Source organism: Babylonia areolata, chromosome 1, assembly GCF_041734735.1.
Source record: "Babylonia areolata isolate BAREFJ2019XMU chromosome 1, ASM4173473v1, whole genome shotgun sequence".
Classification (NCBI taxonomy): Eukaryota; Metazoa; Mollusca; class Gastropoda; order Neogastropoda; family Buccinidae; genus Babylonia; species Babylonia areolata.
The window spans coordinates 73,593,278-73,612,351 of NC_134876.1; the positions used below are offsets into that span (position 1 = coordinate 73,593,278).

The 19,074-nt window shown below is 42.2% G+C and overlaps 2 protein-coding genes across 4 annotated transcripts in view; both read left to right on the forward strand.

Annotated features, from left to right (window-relative positions):
- The window catches only part of LOC143287420 (uncharacterized), a 36,675-nt gene extending 34,419 nt beyond the window's left edge, over nucleotides 1-2,256 (forward strand). Inside the window, exon 6 of the mRNA XM_076595416.1 lies at nucleotides 2,242-2,256. Within this exon, the coding sequence (XP_076451531.1) occupies nucleotides 2,242-2,248 (7 nt within the window). The 3' untranslated portion in view covers nucleotides 2,249-2,256. The remainder of the gene's footprint in view (nucleotides 1-2,241) is intronic.
- The window catches only part of LOC143287401 (trafficking kinesin-binding protein 1-like), a 37,166-nt gene that overhangs the window by 10,162 nt on the left and 7,930 nt on the right, over nucleotides 1-19,074 (forward strand). For 2 of the 3 annotated variants that reach the window (XM_076595397.1, XM_076595388.1), the window contains exons 2-11: nucleotides 11,034-11,110; nucleotides 11,979-12,095; nucleotides 12,572-12,669; nucleotides 13,349-13,442; nucleotides 14,570-14,648; nucleotides 15,360-15,490; nucleotides 15,944-16,018; nucleotides 16,389-16,603; nucleotides 17,839-18,024; nucleotides 18,356-18,487. In XM_076595397.1, the coding sequence (XP_076451512.1) occupies nucleotides 11,034-11,110; nucleotides 11,979-12,095; nucleotides 12,572-12,669; nucleotides 13,349-13,442; nucleotides 14,570-14,648; nucleotides 15,360-15,490; nucleotides 15,944-16,018; nucleotides 16,389-16,603; nucleotides 17,839-18,024; nucleotides 18,356-18,487 (1,204 nt within the window). Of the gene's footprint in view, nucleotides 1-6,710; nucleotides 7,787-11,033; nucleotides 11,111-11,978; nucleotides 12,096-12,571; nucleotides 12,670-13,348; nucleotides 13,443-14,569; nucleotides 14,649-15,359; nucleotides 15,491-15,943; nucleotides 16,019-16,388; nucleotides 16,604-17,838; nucleotides 18,025-18,355; nucleotides 18,488-19,074 lie in introns of those variants that run through there. The other variant, XM_076595381.1, reaches the window with a different exon arrangement.

The following is a 19,074-nucleotide window of genomic DNA, read 5'->3' on the forward strand; positions in this document are numbered from 1 at the left end:
ACACAGAGAGAGATGGACTTTGACATTCTGCCCTCAATTTGAAGTTAGTGTGATGAATTGTTGACTAGACTTCAGGGGAGATAGTCAATCATCAGCATGCATTTTCGAAAACAGGATGTGGTTGCCCTCCCACCCCTCACCAAAGCAGTTTGTACAACTACAACTCTGGTGCACAAGGTCAGGGTTCAAAGGGATCCTGCCTGTGAATGGGTTGTGTTGATTGTTTGAGGCCTCTGCACTTTGAAGGTGGGGTCATGGAGGGTGGGGGTAAAGGAAGTGCCTCAGTTGTGTGTGTGTGTGAGAGAGAGAGAGAGAGAGAGAGAGAGTTTGTGGTTGTTGTGTGTGTGTGTGTGTGTGTGCGTGCACGTGTGCACCTGTTTGTGAACCCCTGCTTGTCACAAAAGTGTCTGAATTGAGGAACATTGTGTAAACAAACAGATATCCCTGTCTGGGGAATATGAATCCAGTCACATGTTCACTTTATGAGAAGCCTCATTGTGGTGTATGCTTTTCATACCACAAACTGATAAATCAGTTTTATCACCTGACACTTGCTGTTTAGCTGTTTTCATTAATACACCTTGTCTCTTCCTGTCACCCACTACCTGGCCTTGTTCCCAGTGGCAGCACGCTTCAGTTGCTGTGATATTTCCTGGTGACTGACCCCTCCCTTTCACCCTCCTCCCTATCTCACCTCTAAAATCAAGGTGTACGTGCTCAAGTTCAGGTAACAGGTGGCATGAGAACAACAACCTGGGTGTACTGCCACATCCTGTTAGAGGATCTACACAAGAAGTGCATTAAAAACAGCTCCATGAATCCCTTTACTCTGCATAATAGCTGAGGGGCTCGAGGTATTGAATGGGGTGGGGTAGGGATTGGGTGAAGGTGGGTGGGCTTTTCTTCCAGTTGTGTGCTAGACCAGACTGGTTTGGTCTTGACATGGGAAAAAAAGGGGGAGGGGATGGGCGGGACTCAGAAGTAGCTAACAGCCCCGCCCCTCACATTGAAGGTGAATGTCCAACAGTGCATTGGAGCCCTGACTATATTTTAATGACCCATTGTTTAATTTCCATGGACATATTATAAAAGAAGAAAGAAAAAACAAACAAATCCATATACAAAAAAAGCAAAATATGTCTTGTGTCAGAAAAAAACGGAGTGTATAACTGTAAGTGCTCAAACTTTGTCCCAAATAATGAGATAGGCCAAGCAGAATGTCATGAATCATAAAATGGCAGACCCAGCTGTGTTGTTGAGGCCATATGGTGCATGCAGCCAGCTCTGCAAAAGTAATGAGGGAGTTCTCGATGGCTATAAAACTTAAATTACGTATATGTAAAGAGCAGTGCAAAGCTTGGCTGAGTTCAAATGAATGCTATCAGACTTGGCACCACCCAACCATCCAACACAGAATAGTTCATAGGACAGCACAATATCCTGTTCTCTCAGTGCACTGCACTTGCAGATGGGAGAGAAAGGGAAGGAGAATTTCTATACAGATCCAAACTCTGATCTTTTTCTGCCCAAACTAATTGTGTCTTCTCAACTTTGTGTGTGTGTGTGTTTTCTTCTTTATTACTTACATCACTTTAAGTGTAAACTCTCTTCTAGAAGCACAGGATAGCAACAACACTCCTTTTCCTTTGTGGTGATTTTCTTTTTAATCTTGTTGTGCAGATATGATGATTTTCTGTGATAAATTTGACAGGAAAAAGAACAACTGCAATGAGAGAATTGAATGAGAATAACAGTAACAGTGGTAGCTAATGGTATTCATACTATTTATAATACTATGATAATAATAAAATTGGTGATGATAATAGTATTGGCAGTTCCTCTTCATTGTTGAAACATATTGTAGGGCTTCAACTTTTATGCTTGGGATTGCATTATTCTGGTTTTGTGCATGGGGTATTCTGAGCTTGGGATGGCAATATTATAGTTTTATGAAAGACTTGGGATAACAATATTAAAATTCTATGCTTGGGATAACAATATCAGGGTTAAAAATTATGCTTGGGAATATAATGGTTTTGTGCTTTGGATGACAGTATGAAGGGTATATTGGGATTTTTTGTTGTTGTTTGGGATTATACCATAATTTTAATTATGCTTTAGATGACATCAGTGATTATGGTTTTGTACTTTGGATGAAAATATGGTTTTATGCTTGGGATGACAAAATGATGGTTTTATGTGTGGGATGACAATCTGGCTTGGGTTTTTTGTTCATGTCAGCTTATGACGAAGGAGGTAAGCCAAGTCCCTTTTGCTAGCTATCACCATTGTGTTCTGCTCATATTCTGTACCAGAATGTGTCTTCATGTCCTGTACACTGTTTGAATAGACCTGTGCATCTTGTTCGTAGATGTGTCATTGTGTTTGACATTGAATTGCTATGTCAGGGAATTTTGTGTTGTTTTTTGTGTTTTGTTTTTTCCTCACACCCTTTCTTGATGCAAGAGAGTGAGAGATGAAGAGGGAGGGTGAATTTTCTCCAGCCTCTCCCACCCCCATCTCTCCTCAGATTTGTTTTATTTTGTTTTGTTTTATTCTGTTCTGTCATGTTTCATCTTTACACTGGTAGTTCCTGAACTATTTTCTTTATTGTTGTTGTTTGCATCTGTTTTGTCTTTCACAGTCACCCCTGAATCTGCTCTCAGTGTGCTTCTCAGCACTGCAGTCTGATATGTTTTAGTTATAATCAACAGTTAAATATTAGTTAAACATTGCGGTTTACAGTATTGGAGGAGGAAGTTGGAGGATTGGGTTCAGGGGGCAGGGGTGGGGGTGAATGAAAAGGAGTGAGTTTTGTTGAGGGGTGTTGGGGTCATCACCCCATGGCATTCATATTAATGTATGTATACATGGTGTTTGTCTGTGCATGTACAGATGCTTTGATGTGGCTAGGATTGTGTACAAGCGTATGTCAAGAAGAAAATATCTGAGCAGGGTTTTTTTAATGTTCTTTTTGTAGGGTATTGAATAGAATGAATATTTATGTGGCATGATCTTGGTGAAACTGACATTTTCATTGAAACTGTATGAAGGCAGTCTCTCTCTCTCTCTCTCTCTCTCTCTCTTCTCCAAGCGGGCAATGTGTCTTGTGTTTCTGGTTGTGACAGCTTGAAGGATAAGGAGTAGTTGATTTGCTCAGTGCTGTCTGAAGTGTCCGTGGGGACTAGGAGGAATCATTGAACCAGTGTGAAGTTTAGGTTCCAGGAAGAATTATTCCGCTAGTTTTTAAAAGTAGGTGTTGTTTGTTTGTTTATTGTTGTTATTATTTTTATTCTGTGCTGTGCATTGTCAGAAGTCTTGAGATTAATGAAGTTTGGGATCAAATTTAGTAGGAAGACATTATATTAAGTCATTCTTATCTTATTAATTTCTGTATCAAGTTTTGGTGGGAATATCAGTTTAATTTCTTTATGAAGTTGGATACATGTATTATTCATTTCATATTATTTTATGAAAATGGTTGTGTTTCAGACTCGTAACCAGTATTATAATTCAGTTAAAGATTTAAATGTAACCACAAATTTGAAATGAACTCCTAGTTTAATGCAGTAACAGAGTCATTAAATGAATGTAAAGATTGGAAAAGAAATCTAAATTGCAAAGAAAAAATACTATTGATAGGCATTTTTTGAAAGGAAGATTCTGTGTGTGTTATACGTTGTTTTTTTTTTAATTGGTACTATTTCCTTTGATGATGTTCACATGTTTTACAATGTATTGATTATATAGCAGTTAAGGGGGAGGGGGGGGGGCAGTGCTTTTTATGTCTTTTTGCATATCAATTCATCGTTTTTATGCTTTTGTTTGTGAATTTATGCTTCTGTGTTTGACAATATTATTTAATGTATTTGAGACTTTGTAAGGTTGCCGTCTTGTTATGATGTTGTATTTCCTTTTTTGTTTTCTCAGTGATATATATTTCTCTGTGTGTGTGTGTGTTTGTGTGTGGAGGGGTGGTTGTTGGAGTGAGAAAACTGTGTGTGGAGGGTTGGATGCTGGAGGTGAGAAAATAAGCACATTTCCATTTTCCTGCTTATTAAGTATTTCATTGTGTTGATGCTGTTTTCAGTGAAAACGTTTGAGTAAATGTGTGTACTTTTGTGTATGATCATTTACTTTGTGACCATTATGTAATGTTAGTTATGGGGAGGGAGGGTGGGGTGTCCAGTGAGGGAGAAAGAGAACAAGTCATTGTCCATGTTTTTATGTCAGGTCTTTTGGTTTTAGATGAAATTATTAAAAAAAAATTTTAAAAATGCTGCACACACACACACACACACACACACACACACACACACACACACACACACACACACACACCTCCAGAGACACAAATGCACACATGCATCTTCACACGTACACATCCACATGCATACAAACAGAAACTCATACACATACTTGCACATTATCAGCAGATCAAAAAGAACAAATCACTTGCTGTAGATAGTGGATGCATGAAATATACCAGCTAAATGCAGGTTGAATCAATATGATTATATAAATCATATAATTATATGAATATAATATTTTCTTATTTACAAAGTAACCACAGCTAATGTACAATTGTTGAAACTGACAGGAAGCAAATGAGTGACTACGTGTCATGTGGCAGAAAAGTCTGATACACATTGTATTTGTGAGGGGAACAGTGGCGTATGACTATTTAGTGTTTGCCGATAGTTTCTTGTTTTTTTAGTCTTATGTGCTCTTGTTCATAGCATACACACTTCTTGTACACACACACACACACACACACACACACACACACACACACACATGAACCCAGGCATGCAGCCATTCTATTACTGGGGATACACTTATTTGCAAGGACACACACACACACACACGCACACACACACACACACACACACACACACACACACACTTGGGGCAAGCACACGTGCATGCACAGTACACGTTATTTATACACATAAATGTACACTTTGTCCCTCTGTCCCTCTCTCTCTCATCATTTTGTTTCTCTCTTTTCCCGTCTGTACAACCACCCTTACCACTTCCACCATCATTTGCCAATATACCCTGATCATGTATATTCGTTTTTTCATGGGGGGAACCACACACTTTTATTTTCTCCTGAACACACACACACACACACACACACACACACACGCACGCACGCACGCACGCAAGTGTGTACACACGCGTTCTCGCGCGCGCGCACACACACACACACACACCATGTCCCAACTTCCGTTACCACACGAGTCTCTGTGTGTCTGTCTTTCTCGGTCTCGCGCAAGCAGGCAGGCACGTACACATCGGGGGTAAAACCTCTTCTGCTCAGCGGGTAAAACCCTTGAAAGTTCTCCACGGAGTACACACTGACCCACCTAAAGTATCATTAGTTACGACCGGCGCACAGATGCCCCACATAAAAGGAAGACCCGCCTCATATCAGTTTCCACGTTTGTTAACTACGTTTTATACGAACTGGTCCGTGGTGGTTTTGTCAAAAGCAGTTAGCTAGGGTGTGTGTTGACGTCGGGAGCAGCTTTTGTTTTGGAAAATATGAGTCACTGGCGGAAAAAAAAATAAACAAGAAAAAATCCACACAAAAAAATTGTTGGAAAGGTAAGAGTAGTGGATGTGGAATTGCCTCTGTGTGTGTGTGTGTGTGTGTGTGTGTGTGTGTGTGTTGGTAGGATGGAGGTTTTTGTGTGTATAATAAAGCACTACTGACGATCAGAATGTTTTCAGATTGACCCCTCCCCCCCCCCCACACACACACACCCCATCCCACCACCACCCACACACGCTCACCAACTGCCGCCTGCACTTCTGATATGAAAAACTCCATGGAATGAATAACGTCTGAGTTGAAAAGTAGCGCAAAAAAGTAAAAAGATCAATACAATAATTCAGGTATACAAAGTGACAGATAGAAATAGCTTTTTTTTCTGACTGGTGGACAGAAATAGCTTTCGTCTTTTTTTTTCTTCTTCTTCTTCTTCTTTTGCTGACTGGTAGTTAAAGTTTGGATATATTGGGTTTTTCTTTGCAAGAAAGAAAAAATCATGGGTTTTTTTTCTTTTAGAAACTGGCCTCCCCCTCCCGACCCCTTCCCTTCTTTCGCTCTTTGTCTTCTCCCGTCTCTCTCTCTCTCTCTGTCTCTCTCTCTCTCTCTCTCTCTCTCTCTCTCTCTCACACACACACACACACACACACACACACATTTTCAATAAGTTATAAGTTGTTTTTTTACACGTTGTTTGTATTCATATAAATTCAGAGTGCAGTGTTTGAATTGAAAGTGGACTATTGGGGTATGCATGCCAGTGCAGTGAACAAAATACGTGCTGGGTGAGCTATCGGTAGCAGACACACAGTGCTAATTCGTTTAAGTTTTTTGTTGTTTTTTTCCTCGTCGTTTTCACATGCATTCTGTCCACAATCGGTGAACATGCCCCCTCAGGGCCTTTTGACTTGTCGCCGTGGCATTAAAGTTGGACGGTCATAACTTTTTCACGGGTACAGTTGTAACTGGTCCTATGGGGCGGGTGGCGCCGTGTTTGCGAGGCCAGACACCAGCCGTCGTCAACACGCCACAACCCAAAACAAGCCAAGGACGAGAAGGTTTGTTGACAACCCGAGTCCCCCGCACACGCCTCGCCACGCTGTATTGATAAAACAGCTGTGACAGACTTGAAGCCCGTCCTGCCCTCTGATTGGTGCTCTGCCACCGTCTGATGGCTCCGTGCTGGCTGTCATGCCGCCCACTGCACAACCTGGCCACTGAGGGCTATAAAGACGGCAGCAGCCCCGTTTCTAATCTGTATCATCAATCAATTGGCCGAGGAATCGCTTGTGCATGCCGACTTGTATTTGGGAGCAACTTAAACAGTTTATGCACAGCTTAGACTACTACTATTGGAAGAGAAGGCATAGAACGGCGAAGTGAGGGAACCCAGTATGAACAGGATCTCTTCCACGCCCAACCTGAACAGGAGGCAGGAAGTGGGCGGTGTCATGCACACACCCCTGCCAGACAACTGGAAACACCTGAGCAGAATGATCCACTCTCACAGTGTCCCTCAGATCATTATGGAGGACGAGGAGACGTCGGTGGCTGCTGTGGCCACTGTCGACGTCAACCACAGGGGGTTGGACTGTCAGGGCAACGTGGTCCCCAGACACAGCATGGCATGGAGCAGCTCTTCAGAAAGCTTTCCAGACAGCCACTGCCTCAGTTACAGCAGCTCCTCAGAAGGCATGGACGACGTGGATGATGGCAAATCCAGGATCAGAACCATGTCCGTTGACAGCTGCTGCAGTTCCATCCTTGATGACAGCCACAGTGCCGACGTACACTTCAGCCCCTCTGAGAATCGCGAGGACTGCAATATGTACGGTGCACCATCCACAGCCAGATATCCGTCCCTGTATGGTGTTGAAGCTCAGGACGAGAACACCAATAATATCGTGGTGCGGTTCACTCTTCACCCAGACGAAGAGGAGGTGGGGAGTGAAGCGGACGTGGAAGCCATCACCCCCAGCACACAGACGCCTGTCGGGTTGGCGCCAGACGGCAGTTTCTTCAAGCTTCAGAGAAGGGCCTCCGTCGACAATGGGGTGTTCGGTTTGCCGGACCGCATTCTGCGACAGGAGGTGGGAGGGGCGGGAGGAGAGCGCCTGGCTGTGACGGCGCCGGCCACCCCGGCTGACCCCAGCACCCCTGTACCCAGGTACCTGAGCCAGGAGGAGTTGCTGAAGGATCCTGAACAGGTGTTCAACAGGATTTACAACCGTGAGTGGACGGCTTGTTGCCATCTCTCTATCCCGCCCTCTGTATGCGACGAGCGTTGACCTCCTTGAAACTGTCTTTACGAAGCCGTGTTTTGACATCAGTAGATGGGTTCCTGATGCGGCGGACGATCGGTCACTGTGTCAGTTTACCGAGCAGTAGCATTAGAAGAAAGAATGTCTCCGAAGTCGTTCGAGGGGTGTTCTGTGCTTTGGGCCGAGAAGGGAAGATGCGGCCGCCTAGCTTGGTAGTTCCCCAAAACAAGTGAGAGAACGCGTTTGCTATTCACATCAGTCCTGATGACAGCCAGTAAACTTAGGACAAATGGCAGCTTGCAGGGTGATCGATGAGTACAGCTGTGAGGTACACAGAAACATACATGTTTAATGAACACACACTATCACGCATGCATGTATACGCTCACTCTGTGCAGGCGCACGAGAACATACACGCGCACGCGCTAATGCTCGTGCTCATGCATTTTCACTGTTTTTATCATTTGATATTTCAGGGAAGAAAGGAGCAGTCTTGATGTGCGAAAACGCACAGAGAGAGCGAGCGTGCTTGCGCTTGTGCGTATATGTGTGTGCTGCAAAAGTGAAAAAATAACAAACTTTGAAGTAAATGGTCAGTTGCAGTTAAAGCTTTTTTTTTTTTTAAATCTCCCATTTGTTTATTGAATCGCGACCACATTGTGTATTTTTCTACGGCATCACGACAACCATCGATTAAAAGACAAATACGTAAATAAAACGGACTGTTGTGGGGGATGGTGTTTCCTGTGTTCTTGCACAGAGAACTTGAATCTTGCAGCATACCATTCTTCAGTCCACATATACTTGACTGTCCGGTCATTGTTTAGGAGCTGTGTTTTTTCATTTAAACAGAGCACTCATTGTAGATGCACGGTGACGTTAGCCATGTTTGTTGCTGCTTGAGCACTGATAAATATTTTGGCAGACATGAATTCCGTGCCATGACTGTCTCAACCGTCGTGGCCGCGCTATCGTCGTCGTTATCGCATTTGACTTGTCGGCTCTAAAAATCATAGTCTGGCGATGGGTGGACGGGAAGTGCGTCAGCCTTGTGTTTCTTCCAGTCAGGCGGGATGGGGCATGGATGGTAGGGAATCGGAATGGTGGTCAGAGCGGCAAGTGTTAGAATGAGAAAGAAAAGAAGAACATGAATCGAAACCGCCGTTGTCGCTTTGCTCAGTCACAGTTAAAACACTTCAGACGCTAGGAGTTGAAATGTTTCTGATAACATCATATCCACATACCTGTACCGCTTCCATGAAACAGAATAAAATTAAAAGAGAAGACAGATTCTCTCTCTCTCTCGCGCTGGGAACAGAAACGCTTTTCCGAGAAATATTTCCCTCCCAAGCTCGGGGAACAGAAGACTGAATACAGTTCTTTTTGGGGTCGGCGGGGAAGAAGGGGGAGGGGGGTAATGGCAGATGGGAATGATGAGGCGGGGTACCGCTGGAAGGGATAAGTAGGTTGAGTGAGGAAAAGAGTAGAAAGCGTGGAAGGGGGGTGGGGGTGGAAGGAGGGGGTGTGGAGGGGGGCTGAACTTCGAGATCTCCTAGCAACGGCAGCAGTCAGGAATTGGGAGGTGAACGTCCTTGTAGATCCATGTTTATTTCTGGAAAGTTCCAAGGGCAGACCAAAGCAAGAAGACAGATGTGTCGAGGGTTATTTGTTGGTCACTTGGCAGAAATTACACACACACACACTCTCTCTCTCTCTCTCTCTCTCTCACACACACACCATGCGCGCGCGCGCACACATACACACTCACACTCTCACACACACACGCACGCACGCGCGCACACACACACACACACACACACATGCTCACACTCGCGCGCGCGCGCACACACACACACACAGGTTTTCTGTGCAGGTGCACAGCAGCATATTTCTGTCTTTTTGTGTGTGTGTGTGTCTTTTTTTTTCTTGTCTTTTTTTTTTTTTTACTACTCACAATACATGCATTCCATATTATTACAAAAAGCATAAAGATAACCTCTTCTCCCCAGAACAGACAAATCAACATAACTGACTTATTGAAGCAGAAACTTAATTTTTGTTTTTTGTTTTCTTTTGTGAGATATGGATTGGGAGGACAGTGGAAGAGTGAGAGACATGGGTAAGAGTGGAGCATGTCATGGTAGATGTAAGAGGAGTTTGGTCAATAGTTGACTTCAGTCAAGGTAGATGTAAGAGGATAGTTTGGTCAGTAGTTGACTTCTGCGTAGCCTTTGCCTGAATTAGAGTGGGCTGTAGCATGGTAGAATTACTCAGGTGAAAGAAGGCTCGCCACTGTGTAAATGTGCGTTGTCTGTAGGCATCCACAGAAAATGCATGCAACTAGGTGAATCTTCCAGTTGACTGCATGCATGGGACATTTTCCAAGGATAAGGGGTAGCACAGTGCTGTGAATTACATATATATATAGTACCCTTTTTTTTCTTCTTCTTTTTTCTTGTTTGGTGGAAGATTAACTTGTTAGCAACATCGCAGAAGTCTTACCATTGTCATCAAGAAGCCTCTGTTTGTTGATGTGTGGAACTTGATAGTTATGTAACATTAACAAATGCTGTCTCTTGTTTTCATAGCATGTGAATTGCAGATGGGGTGGGTGACTAGGTGGCCAGAGTGGAGGGAAAGTAAACAAGTGGGAAAGGTTACTCATAGAATAAGTAAAAATGATTTTGACAAGATCATTCAAATATGTCTTATCATTCTTGTAAGTCAGGAAGAGGATATTGACTTACATTTACACATTTGTCATGTGTTGCTTTTGGTGTGTGTTGACCAGCTGTGACAACCTGTTTGTCATGTTTTGCTTTTGGTGTGTGTTGACCAGCTGTGACAACCTGTTTGTCATGTTTTGCTTTTGGTGTGAGCTGACCAGCCATGGCAACATGTTCGTCATGTGTTGCTTTTGATGTGAGTTGACCAGCTTTGACAGCATGAAACTGCAGAAAGTCCTCAGTGGACATCTGGTTGCTCTGTAATAACAGCACAGATTCTTCAGTCTGTGGTCAATAAGTCACTGAACATAATCATCATCTTTTTTCTTCTTTTTTTTTTAACGTGTTCAGTAGAACTTAATATGAATTATCTGATCAGAGACACTTTCTTGGACCTAAAGTAACAGTTTATAATGACAATACTTGCATTTCAGTTGAATCAGTTCAGCTGTACTTGTAATCAAAGATATGTATTTTTCTCTGTTTCAGTTTTATGTGCGGAGAGGGTGACCCAAATGACCAAGACCTACAATGACATCGAAGCTGTGACTCGGTTATTAGAAGAGGTTAGTACCACCCAGCTGTGTTACTTTGCACAGTAAATAGGGGTTGTGCATCACAGACACAGTTTCACTTATGACAGAATACAGAAATGGAATTTAATCAAACGGGTGACAGAATACAGAAATGGAATTTAATCAAACTGGTGAATGAATTGGACATTCTATGACTAAATTACTGTAAAAACACACTTTACACCATTTGTTCGCTTTTATAGTGTTTATTGATAACAGGGAGAAAGATATGAATGAGATTTTCACATTTTGTGAGAGTATGCGTTCACTTATACCATGGGATAATGCTTGATGCAGTTGTATTGTTGCTATCCTGATTTCACTGACTGATTACAGTCTATATCAGAAATGGTGAAATAAGGGAATATAAGCTGGAGTGAAGCTTTGAAACTTGATTCCATATTGAGGAGTGCAGAGGAAAAACAGTACATGAAAGACTTTTGACGAAATGGTGTGGACCAGTTGTGACGGAATGGTGGGGCATGATGCCATTGGCAGTCTTTGGCACAGTCTCTGTGGTGATGGCATTGACACAGTCTGTGTGATGATGGCATTGACACAGTGTGGTGCAAAGTCTCTGTGGTGATGGCATTTGCACATTCTCTGTGGTGATGGCATTGGCACAGTCTTTGTGGTTATGGCATTGGCACAGTCTCTGAGGTGAAGGCATTGGCACAGTCTCTGTGGTGATGGCATTGGCACAGTATTTGGCACTGCCTCTGTGGTGATGGCATTGGCACAGTCTTTGTGATGATGGCATTGGGACAGTCTGTGTGGTGATGGCATTGACACAGTCTCTGGTGATGGCATTGGCACAGTATGTGTGGTGATGGCATTGGCACAGTCTGTGTGGTTGCAGAAAGAACGTGACCTTGAGTTAGCGGCACGCATTGGACAGACCCTGCTCACCAAGAACAAGGAGCTCAGCTGTCGTGGAGACACCCTTGATGAACAGCTTACCCATGCAAATGAGAAGGTGCTGCTCTCTCCTTCTTCCTCTTCTGGCTTTCAGAAAAGATTAAATGTGTTCCTGTTAGAAGTTTTGTACAGTTAAGTGTATTTCTTACTTAGTTAAGGAATAAATAGTGAAAAAAATGTGGTAGAGTTTAACAGCCTTTTAGCTTGCACACTGTAGGCCAAGCTGTTCAAGGCTTGGATCTCATGGAAGTTTTGTTGTTGCTGAAAAATGCAAACAGCAATTTGTTTTTGGATGCTTTGTCACTGAAAAGTTCTGTCATTCACAAATTCTTTATATCTGATAGTATATTGTTCAGTCATGGAGTTAAATGTAATGAGTGTTTGATTATAATTTTATTGTCCAGACCAGACATAGTGTTTAGTACAGTGATTGATGTTTGATATGTTGTTAAGTCTTGGTGTTGAATATGGTGAATTTGGAAATTGTACATTTAAATGGAGTAAGAAGGAGATGAAAAAAATATCTGTGTGCAGATCAACCAGCTGAGGCATGATGTGGCTGTGAAAGATGAGCTGCTCAAGCTCTACTGTGAGGACCTGCAGGACCAGTCACCAGGCGATGGGTCCCCAGGGTAAGGGTTATCATCATCATTGATACTTACTTAGTGTCTATCCTGTCAGAGATCAAACCCTAAGTGCTTAAAATCAGTCGTTTGCACAACAGGCTTCCAATCTGTGTAGAGCTGGCTGACAGCTGTGTTTAGGCACTGATCATTCGTTTCCTGTATCATTCAGTCAGGCTTCAGTCACACTTACACACCCTCAGATTGTCTGGCTTCCTGGGCAGACACATTACCACTTGGCCACCACTCCACATCTGCACAGAGAGCAGCCATGGCATGTGGCAGCTGTGCACTCTTCTGTTGTGCGCACTCACAAATGCTTGCGCATGCACAGACATATATGTGCTCTGAGGAAAACTAGGTACAGAATTGAGCATACAAATACACATACATCCCATGGACATTTGAATGCATGTGCATGTACACACCTGTATAAAGGGGCATACACACCCATGCAGCAGCACACTTAATTATTTTAACAACTGCATGCACACATGTATAAACGTATGGACACACTCATACACCACACATGCACACACACAGGCACGCACAGAGCACCAAGCACAGCACAGTGCCAGAAGAGAGACATTGGCTGACATTGTAAATGAATATGAGAGCATCAACAGCTAATTTTACTGGTTCTCTGTGATGACAGACAGTCAGAACTTCTCTCTTCCTTTTGTGTCAGTGTTGGGACAACCAACCTCAGCAAGATCAACTTGGACTTACTGCAGAAGAAAGTGCAGATACTGGAGGAGGAAAACCTCACACTCCGGTTTGAGGTAAGGCAGTATGATGTTTATGATTACACTGGAGATAGGATTGTTAATAGTGTCAATATAGCACTGGGCTGGAGATTGGGTCATGTTTTACTAGTGTTCACTTTGGCAACATGCTGGAGATGGGGCCTTGTGTCACCAGTGTTCACTAAGCACTAGGCTGGAGATAGAGCATTGTGTCACTAGTGTTTACTAAAGCACGAGGGTGGAGATAGGGACTTGTTTCAGTAGTGTTTGCCATAGCACTGGCTGAAGATGGAGCTTTGTGTCACTAGTGTTTACTAAAGCACTAGGCTGGAGATAGGGTTGTGTTTCAGTAGTGTTCACTGTGGCTCTAGACTGGAGATAGGGACTGAGATAGAGCCATATCATGTGTCGCTATCGCACTAGACTGGAGATGGGGTCATGTTTTAGTAGTGTTCACTATAGCCATCAGTAGGCTACTGGTAACCATTGTGTAATTGCTCACAGGAAAAACTTGGCATTCCCTTCAGAGTAAACTTATTATTTTAAGTTTCTTTAAATTTTAATGACATTGAGACCTTTGTCCGACAGTGTGTTGACAAAACATTATTTTGGTGTGTTTTCCTGCAAAATTTTGATATTGATAAAAAGAAGGGCTGGTTTTGAGAGCAAAATATATGTTTTTGTCATTGTTTTAATTGGTGTTGGTTATGGATGGTGTGGTGGTTGATTGGTTTTGTGTATGTGTGTGTATGACTCTCTCTTTTTTCTTTGTGTATGTGTAAGAGACAGAGAGAGAAAACATAATGTTTCTGTCATGAATTATTGGCTGTTGAGAGACAATCATTTTTTGGATTTCATTCATCTCATGTGGAAAATAGGAAGGTAGTAATGCATGTACTGGATACCAGAAGGTAGGCATAGATACCAGAAGGTAGGCAGAGAGAAAGGCCAAAGAATACATGGCACAAACAGTTGAAGGAGAACTCCAGTCCCTGAAACACACCTGGGTTACCATTCAGAGACCAACCCAAAACGGACAAGATTGTCAGTTCTTCCTTGCTGCCTTACATGCTAGAAGGCATAATGGACAGTTAGTAACTAATACTGATAATGTGTAAGTTGTTGATTGATGTGTTGACTGTGGCTTTGTGTGTGTTCTCCAGAGTGCCCAGCTGCGCTCCGACACAGAGAGCTATGAGGAGAAAGAGAAGAAACTGGTGGAGGACTGCTTGCAGCAGCTAGGTAATCAGTCTTCACCATTCTGCACACTGCATCAATTGAAAAGTTGATCCTCAGTGTTCTGCATGCTTCGTCAACAGTAGGATTTAATGTTAATGTTCTGCTCACTTCATGAATAGGAGGATTGAACTTTCTTTAGTGGACTTTGTATATAGGATTATTCCTCACTGTTATTGCACACTTCATAGACAGGAGGATTTACGTTCATTGTTCAGCACACTTCAAAAATAGGACGATTGATTAATGTTCAGTGTTGTATTGGATTGATCAGCCATCTTCAGACACTTGTCTAGACACAGATGTTGAGGTCTACATTGATTACAATGGATAAATGATATATTGATATATATTGATACAAGATACAAGAATATTTAAGATATCTTAAAGATAATGTGTTATGTTTGCTGACAAAAAGGCGATGTGCATTAACACACAGCAACACAAAGACCATCCATGTTTCCACATTCCAACAAGAACACCCATTCATTTTAAACACCTGTATGCCAAACACAGCAAAGGTTGTATAACCCATGTTGTTTTGTTATGCCCAGTGATCCAGACTGCATTAAACATAGAATAGAGGGAAATGAAAAGATTTTATATGAAATAATGATAAAATGCAAAATACAATGCACACATTACAAATAGAACATTCAAGGTAGTAATCACATATAATTAATACATGCATTCATGTAACCCTTGTGTTTTGGCCAGGTGAGGTGAACCAGCAGGTGGAGACGTTTGCCGAGGAGCTGAGGATGAAGACAGAGGAGAGCTCACGTCAGAAGGAAGAAATGACCAGTGTCCTCTCACAAGTGGCAGACCTCCATAAACGTGTGCGACAGGTCTGAACGTATACCTCTTCTGTTTCAGTGTTTAATTTAGTGTGTCTGTGTGCATGTTTGTGTGCGTACGTGTATGTGTGTGTGTGCATGGGTTTGTGGGTTCTTGAGTGCTTTGCTTTGTGTCTGACTGATGTGTTATTGTATAATACTTTGAGAGGATTGAAAGTGCTATGAATTTTTTCTCTGCATTAATGATTACTTAGTATGTTTTACCATAAGCATTATCAGTCAGATTATAGTGTGCACAGACATGAAACCCATAGCTTTTGATTTTGCCAACACAAGAAAAATAGAGGAGAAAAAACGTCCTTGACGTCTGTATATATGTGAAGTGAGAATAGGTTTTTGTTGAGACTCTTTGGATCAGTGATGCTCCAACATCAGTTTTATCAGAAGTACCAAAGTTTTCAAATGAAGAATGTGTCAAATCACTTGATATTTTGTGTATTTCAGCTGACGATTGAGAACATGGATCTGTCAGAGAAACTGCAGGCGTCTCATGAATCACAAAGACAGCTCACAAAACAGGTATTGACATTTGCTGAAATTAGGTGTTAGTTAGAAACGTCCACACCCTTCCCATATTAAAATCAGGTCAAAAGATTTCTTTTGTTCATACAAAAAGGTTTAGATATGTCTGGATACTTGTTCGCATACATACATGTGTGCACATGCTCATGCATACACACACACACACAATTTATTTATTTTTGTGAGTGTCATATCTGCGAACTTGCACACATGCATAAAGACAGACAGACAGACAGACAGACTGACTGACAGAATTGAGATGAAAAGTAAGCTGAAAGTACTTGAACTCTGTCATAAGTTAAATTTCAGTCATACGCCCAAGCCAACACAGTGCTCAGAAATGAAAAGAGTGACACTGTGTGTGCAGCTGAGCGGACAACAGGACAAGTACGACGAGTTGTTTGAGATGCTGGAGGAGGCTCAGGATGAACTGCGGGGCCACAGGAACCGCAACACCCCCAAGGCCCGCTGCCACCTGTACGCCAGTGCCGCCCTGCAGCAAGGCTCTGGGGCCTTGGACTCTCTGGCCTCTGAGCTGCAGAACTCCATGCAACAGGAGGATGAGGAGAAGAGGGAGCGAAGGTGAATTGCTTTGTAATGGATTATTCTTTTGTCACAATAGATTTCTCTGTATGGAGCTTTGGCTGTTCTCCCCCAGGGAGAATGCATCACTGCAGTGAGAGTGCCCCCATTTTTCTCTTTTTTTTCTGTGTGCAGTGCTTGATGGTGTGCAGTCATGGTAGTCTGAAAGTTTTGGAAAAATGAGAGAACCATTGCCAGGAAAAGTTTTGGAAAGATATGTTTTGCCCTTCAACAAGTTCAAGGTCTTAGAAAGTCTTTGAATTTTATAAAACACTTGACCAGAAGTACCATGCCACAAAGAGCTCTGCATTAAAAAAAAAAAAAAAAAAAAAGTGATACTGAGTAAACACTGAGACTGGGATATCCACCAGTCTCTTTCATCAGCAGTCCAGCAGACAAAGTTTGGATGCTGTTTCACTTTTCGTTTGGTGTGGACAGTATTCGTTCTGAAGGGGTGTTTAAAAAGCATAGAAGTTATGTGGTTTCAGTAATGGGAACCCTGATAACGCAAGCCACTAAGGGACTACCATGCTTGGCCATACTGTTGTGTGATCCAGTTCACATGTACTGGTGGATCGTGTGCTTTAAACACACCTTGCATATTTCCTGCTTGATTGAAACAACTGTTAGACTGTTTCAGAAATCCAGCCAACAGCATCCTATTTGAGCACCCCTTATACTGTGTTAAATGTCTGACATTATTTGTCAGGCTGCAGTACTATATGAAATGTCTTTACCTCTCTCAAAACATCTGCATCCAAAATGAACACCTTGCTTGAATTTTTGAATGGGCAGTAAACCGTTTGTCATTTCCCTGCTTATTTAGTGATGTGGATGATTGTTGCAAGGGAAGTAACTCAGCATGCAGAATGAGGAAATGTGGAACTGGATCAAAAACTGTGAAATTCAAATTCATGATTTAGTTTTAGTATGCGTCCTTTTCCCTCTTTCCCTATTCTTCAGTTTACAAACTATAGCATTATAATTGTAGATATTATTTCCATATGAAAAGTATTTGTGAAAAGTCATAAAAATAACTTTAGTAAGTACAAAAAACAAAATGAAATATCCATCCAACATTGAATTACTCCACAAGGTTTTCTGTCTCTTTCTTCAGTTAGGTTTGTACTCTTGATAGTTTGGTTTTTATTATACAATTAAAGCAATCATCATGGAGATAAAGTCTCAAAATGTATGCAGTGTACATACGTGCAAAGTGTTCATTTCTGTTGCAGAGCTCGCAGCTGGAAGGTGTTTGAAACCGCCAGAGCTGCTCGCAAAGCGGCCTCCAAATCCTCACATGATAGTTCGGTGCGCATGTCTACCTCAGTGTCTGATAGTCAGACTGCCTCCATGGTCAACTCTGACTCAGAGTCTTTTTACAGTGATGGCTACAGTGCAGACATGGACAGCATTTGTGGGTGAGTGGGGGAGAGAGAGAGAGACTGTGTGTTTGTGTGTGTGTGTGTGTATTAAGGTGAGAGGAAAGTGTGTATATATCTGACAGATTGTTGGTTTCTTGTTGTGTACATAAAGTACTGGATGATGGTATGTTGTGCATGAGTGAGTGAGCATCAAAGATTGTTGCTTTTCTTTTTATGCATGAAAAATGCATATGTGAGTGAATGTGCAATGTGTTCTCCAGTTTAAATGTACCAAGATATTGATACCAGATAAATTTGTGATAGTATATGCAGTCAGGCATACTGAAAATGGAAGACCTGAGAACTAGATATTTCTGTGATTGGACAGTTCCAGCACAGAACTGGGTCGGCCAGGTATCCCAGGATCCAATGACCTGGAGAGTGCCTTGAAGAGATTGGCCATGAGGAGAGCCAATGACATGAACGAGCATGACTACATGGAGGCTCATCGGGAAACCAGGTACAAGAAAAAATGTTTAGGCAGATTGGAAACCTACTTTTTTTTCTTTTTGACTCACTTGTGTAAACAAAGTGAGTCTGTGTCATAACCTGGTGTTCGGTTGTCTGTGTGTGTGTGTCTGTGTGTCCGTGGTAAACTTAAACATTGCCATTTTCTCTGGAAATACTTCGTCTGCCAATACTAAATTTGGCTTAAACATATTAGGAAAAAAATCTTCACAGTCATACCAATGATAGGTTGTACATCTCCCGAATTTAACCGTATTTCCAAATCATTAACAGTTTATTTTGTTGATGTTCATTCAGGATTCCCAAAGCCACTGTTACCCCTTTGCAGCTGCCCAATTGTCTGGTGAGAATGCACCCTGACCTCGTTTTTCTTGTTCGCAATTAAAAGCAAAGAAATACACATTCTGGACAGAATACGTACAGTGACACTAACTACATTATTGACATGTTTACTGCATATGAATATTCTAAAGTGGACACTAAATTAACGAGAATGAACAGAAAAGAAAATCTGAATCGACCATTTCTCTAAATTAAGGTCAGCATCATCTGCACGGCACTGTTCGACGCCGCAGATCT